The 5667-nt window shown below is 42.5% G+C and overlaps 1 protein-coding gene across 1 annotated transcript; it reads left to right on the top strand.

Moving 5' to 3' along the window:
- Positions 1-595: 595 nt before the first annotated feature.
- On the top strand, positions 596-2742 carry LOC123021885 (cytochrome c iso-1/iso-2). The gene is made up of 2 exons (XM_044427128.1): positions 596-764; positions 2594-2742. The coding sequence occupies exons 1-2, from the start codon at positions 596-598 to the stop codon at positions 2740-2742; spliced, it is 318 nt and encodes a 105-aa protein (XP_044283063.1).
- Positions 2743-5667: the final 2925 nt, after the last annotated feature.

Here is a 5667-nt window from a genome sequence, read left to right as displayed (position 1 = left end):
ATGGTTTTGCTATATGACTGGGTGGCGTATAGATGACAATGTCAAACGGTTGCCCCATTTTTGTTGAAGCCTAACTTGTATGCATTTCATACATCCATGCACAGATGTTGAAAAGTCTGGGGGGAAAAAACCGGGTACCCATGGGCCCCACATTGGGAACCCTGGAGGTAGACCATACAGAATTAGGTCAATGATCTGACTCCATACACAGCAGCTTGCTATATCCTGCCCTTGCTGCTAGATACTATAAATAGGAATGTAGAAATAGATATTATTACATTGCTTTTATATCCCATCTTTTTTTCCTCTTGTGAGCAGCCCACAGTGGCATACGTAGTCCTCCTCTACTCCATTCTGTCATCACAACAACCCTGTGAAGTGGACTAGGCTGAAATAACTGGCCCAAAGTCTCCCAGTGAGCTTCATGGCCAAGTGGGGAGTAGAACCGCGATCTCCCAGGGCCCCAGTCCACCACTCAAACCACTCAACCACTCTGGCTCAATAATAACTCTTTAGCTGCTTATGCCAAGGAGAGGGAATTATTTTAAGCACATCCTAGTTTCATTTCTATACATTTCCTTTTTCATAGATTACCATGGGTGATTTTGAAAAGGGTAAAAAGATCTTCGTTCAGAAATGTTCTCAGTGCCACACAGTTGCAAAAGGTGGACCGCACAAGACAGGCCCAAATCTTTGGGGTCTTTTTGGCCGTAAAACAGGACAAGCTGCTGGATTTTCATATACAGAGGCAAATAAAAATAAAGGTAAATCAATGGAGGGGAAAGGCAGAATGATGGGAGTAGTTTAATGAAATAGACATTTATAGACACCATTGGCACAGAGCCACTTGTTTTATGACAGTGTCCCAAAATAAATTTGAGCTGAAGGTATAGAAGGAAAAAAGGTCACTGGAAGAGTAATTCAGGGTTCTTGGGATATTATCTTGAGACAGTTGTTCTAATGTATGTCTGTAAAAGAGACTTAGGGTGCAGTCCAGTGGCTTGTGGCCTTGATGCGCATAAGTCCTCAAATTTACAAGTGGCCGGCACAGAGTGGGATAAATGATAGAGGTGATCTTTGCCTCTGTGCACCTTCTACTTCGCATTTTAAGTAGATGAGCATTTGTGGATGTCTAGCTGAAGCCATTCAGAGGGGAACGGATGGAACAATGTTAGGATATCTTGCTTCCTGGTGCCTCAGCCTTCTCCCCACACCTTGGAATGCCCCCTTTACCCCCTCTCCAAGATTGATTTCCTCACCTCAGAAAGGCACTTGGAACAGTTCTTTCCATGCTGGCTGTGAAGCAGGAAGAAGGAAAACAGGGCATCTATTCCCAGTTCTGAAATCGAGGCTCTGTCTCCAGCCTCCAGTCTGGGAATCCAGATTATTCTGTGGCCTCCCAGATGCTGCCAAGGGGCCATAGGATTCTTCTCCCCCTACACTTTCTGTAGTGACTCTAGACATAGGATTTAGTGACTTGTGTATTACAATAGGATTGGTCCACTCATGCACAGACACTCACAGGGCCACTTTCAAGGCCCTCAGTATACCAGACTGGGACCTGAGCTCTGCAGTAGAGCTTTCTGCTTGTTGACTCCTCTGAGAGGGGAGGCAGCACCAGGGAGAGCGACTGGCTGTGCATAACATACTGCAGGCTATTTGAAGTGGCTAGGAGGCAGCTTGTCAGTATATGCATTTATCTGAATGATGAAGTTTCCATATTCTTTCCCAGGGCAAATTAGTTGTATTTGGATGTTATCACATGCGAACACCTGAAGACAAACCTCACCTTGCTGAATAAACCTGGATAGGATTACACTGCTGCTGCTGACCGATGAAGAACATTTTGTTTGTGGTGCTTTAGCATGATGTCTTTCTTTTAAAGGTTTTTAGATGCTGGAATGTAACAGGGTGTATAGCACAGTGCCATTTTGCCAGTGGATCTGGTTGATCCAATTCCTTCTTCTCCCAAGGGCGTTCCAAATCCTGCAGGAGGCTGCAGCAGGGAGGAATTGAAGAGAAACATCAGCTTATATCATAGTGGATGTAGCCCAGTGGCTAGTTATGTGTAAGAACTGTGGTGGAACAAAATGACTTCTTTACATGGGGGAGATTTGCAGATCACATGACAGGAAGACACTAGTAGTTGAGGAGGAACGAGTGAAAAGTCAACTAAGCATTGCAGCCAGTGAAAACCTTACAATAATCCAGCTTAATTGTATACTGTATATAAGAGATACACTTGACACCCTTTGGCAGGAAATCAGTAGAAGGAATTACTAGAAAAGAGTTAAGCTTCTGTGGGTTCTCAGCCATAGCAATTTATTTCCAATGAAGTTCAGAAAATATTTTAGCTATTTAAGAATATAATTATTAGAATGGAGAGTTTTTAAGGTATGAAATTTGAAAACAACAACAATGTATCAAAATAGTGATAAAACTGGATTTTTTTACATTTTTTCTGATCTTTTTGATATTAGTTATTCAGTTTATTCTTTCAGACTACAAGGATGCACATAGCTGTAGATAATGCCTACTAATAAAACATTAATAGAATGGTAATACATATTTTATCACTCTCTAAATTTTCCAGGTATTGTCTGGAATGAGAAAACACTGATGGAATATTTGGAGGACCCTAAGAAATACATTCCTGGAACAAAAATGATTTTTGCTGGCATTAAGAAGACTAATGAACGAGCAGATCTCATTGCATACTTGAAAAAAGCCACCTCTTCATAGAACTTTGTAGCTTCTTTGATGGCAAAGTAATTTTCAGTTTGCATAACTTTTCCGCCACAAATTTTCTGCCTTAAATAAAGGCTGCTCTTTTCAGATATTTTCTCCTAAGCGAACAAAAGTGAACATTGTCTTCTGTTTTTACATACATTCTGATGTCCAAATATATATTTATGAGGTGGTCTCATGACTTAACAGGATGGCTCAGAACAAAGTATTTGATGCTTAGCAACATTGGACAATGGATCAGACCAGAAGGAGCTTAGTTCAGTCTTCTCCCTATGGAGGTGTCTCACTAGTGACTCACCAAGTCATATGTGACAACCTATCGGGTCAATACACCTCCTGTTACAGCCTGCCTGAGACTGCAAAAGTGGGAGTGGAGAAGACTGTTGAGAGCCTGGCAGGGCTGTAGAAGTGTTATTGACCTTCTGAAACGTGAACCTACGCACTCCTATTGCAATGTTTTATTCAGGCCAACTTTTCTGTGAAATCGATGGAAAAGGGGGCTGCTCAGCACTCTGGAGGACTCTGCAAGCGTAAAATTGAAAGTGCTGACAAATGCAATTAATCTGGATAAAGTCAAGGGCAAAGACCATTAGATAGGTATAGAGTCCTGGTCACTGTTCCATCACAATGCCGTGCTTGGTAGGGTACTGGAAAAACTAAATGCTCTTCTGTTTATCATTCATTTAAAGTATTAGTCCATTCTTACATTTAAATTTTCAAATAAGTTAATGTGACATTGGCATTCACGTGATGCTGCAGCCACAGATTAGCATTTATGTAAACCAAGATGTGACCCACATTGATCGAAAACTTGCAGTGGATATCGGTATTCAGGAAAGAGGACAAACGTCAAAGATTTGCAAATGGGTGCAGTCTGGCTGGCAAGAGTTCGGATTTGATCATATTTCTCCACTGGAGAATTGACACTGTGTCGCAGTGCCCCTCCAGTGCTGAATATGTAGAACCACTGACATTTCTCTTAGTGGGACGCTTGGCTGATGAGGCCCATTGAGCACAACTTTGCTGAAGTTAGGCAGGGTTGAATAGAATTGGAAGAATCAATCAGCCAAACACTTTGAAAGTCCACAATGAGCTGAAGCGCTGCTTTGGCTGTCAGTTCTACCTAAATCTGGGGTGAGAGAGGCTCCCTAGACCTTTGGGTTATTTACCCAAGTGGGAGTGGAAAGCACCTTGTAGCAAACTTTCAGCTGGCTACAGTCCAGCAGAGCCCAGGACTCATGCTTCCATTTTCTCTCTAAACATGGAACAAGCGTCCTGGTGTGGGACCGTTCTGCAGCTACTCCAAATCAAAAGCTCCTTTCAAGTTTTAGATAAGTGAAAGAACTAAGCAGTTCTAAATATCCTACATTAAATTAAACAGCAAGGTTGTTTTAGATGTTCAATGACAGGCAACTCTCATGGGAATCATAACCCCCTTTATTTCTCTAGGGTGGTGGTGGGAGAAGGAGGTTGATGGAGGAGGGGAATCATCCAGTTAAGCATGCAGAAGGGAGTCTGAGCTAAAATGCACGTAGGTAAAGGATTTGGGAGATGGTCCACTGATACTTTCCCAGAAACCAAGCTGGGTAAGCAAAAGGTGTCAGCTGGAGTTCCTGACAGTTAGTGGGAATAAATGCCACCCTGTGTATTTAGGGTGATGCTTGGTATGTGGAAAGAGAGAGAGTGTGGAGTGAGCATGCTAGGTTCTTTGGGCTACATAGAGAAATTATTTTAAAGGCAGGCAGTCTTAGCCTGTCTACATATATACCTTGTAATTTTGGTCTGACAGGTTCAGGCTGGGACTGTACATGTGGCAGCTGTCTGGTTGGAAGGCAGCTCTTCAGTTCTTGCATCGGTTTGGAAACTGCCCAGGTAGCCTAGGTAGATGCATCACCTTCTCTAAGTCTTAGTATGTATGTATGTATGTATGTATGTATGTATTTATTTATTTATTTATGGCTTTTATAAACCATGCAATTAGTAACAGCTCTTAGAACGGTGAACTATTTAAAACAATCTAAAAGCATAATATACTGTACATAGAATATATCACAGGACAGTTAACTTCATTGGAGCACAATATCAACCGACAACAACAATAAATAGTGACAATAATAAACAATAAAACAACAAAACCAAATAATAGAATGCCAGTGACATATAGATAAAACCAGTATAAAATCCAATAACATCATTAATATTATAACATTATTTAACAATTACAATGTTGGAAAAATACACTTGGTAACCGGTGTAGCCGATAAAGCAAGGGACTTAAGTGTTTGGACCTGCCCATCCTTGTCAACAGGCGGGCTGCCCTGTTGTGCTCCATCTGAAGTCTCCAGATGGTTTTCAGGGGCAGCTCCGCATAGAGTGCATTACAGTAGTCTAAATATTTGTTTTGGCCCTGTGGCAGTTTGTCCCATTCCCCCAACAGGTGCAGCACTGGAGATTTCAAACGCCATCAGTTCTTAATTTCATTTTACATTATGCTACATAAGCATGAGAAGGTGCTTGTAGAGGTAAAATGGTATAGAGGGATGGTTAATTATTGAGGCCAGATCCTTCTGGGACAGTTGCTCAGGGGCTGGAATCCCCAGTCATACAATATAACCCCACCTTGATATATACAATATATTATATTGTATATATCAAGGGCAAGGGTACGAATGGAGGAACACAGGGCAAGGCTCCACCTGCAGCAGGGACTCACCAATAAGAGCCCCTGGAGCAGCTGCTCCTCTTTGCCCGATGGCAACCTGCTTGTTGCCAGCCTCTTTCTCTCTCCCTCTCTGGTCCAGATAAGGGTGCGGGTGAGGGACAGCTTGGCTCACCAGCTCTCACCGGCCAAGCAAGTGAGGGGCAGCCATGAAGAGGAGGAGGAGGAGCAGCAGCAGCAGCAGCAGCAGCAAGAGCAGT

Source organism: Varanus komodoensis, unplaced genomic scaffold (assembly GCF_004798865.1).
Source record: "Varanus komodoensis strain SLA01 unplaced genomic scaffold, ASM479886v1 scaffold18_1, whole genome shotgun sequence".
NCBI lineage: Eukaryota > Metazoa > Chordata > Lepidosauria > Squamata > Varanidae > Varanus > Varanus komodoensis.
Note: the sequence above shows the minus strand (reverse complement) of the source record. Positions and strands in the feature narration are given on the sequence as shown.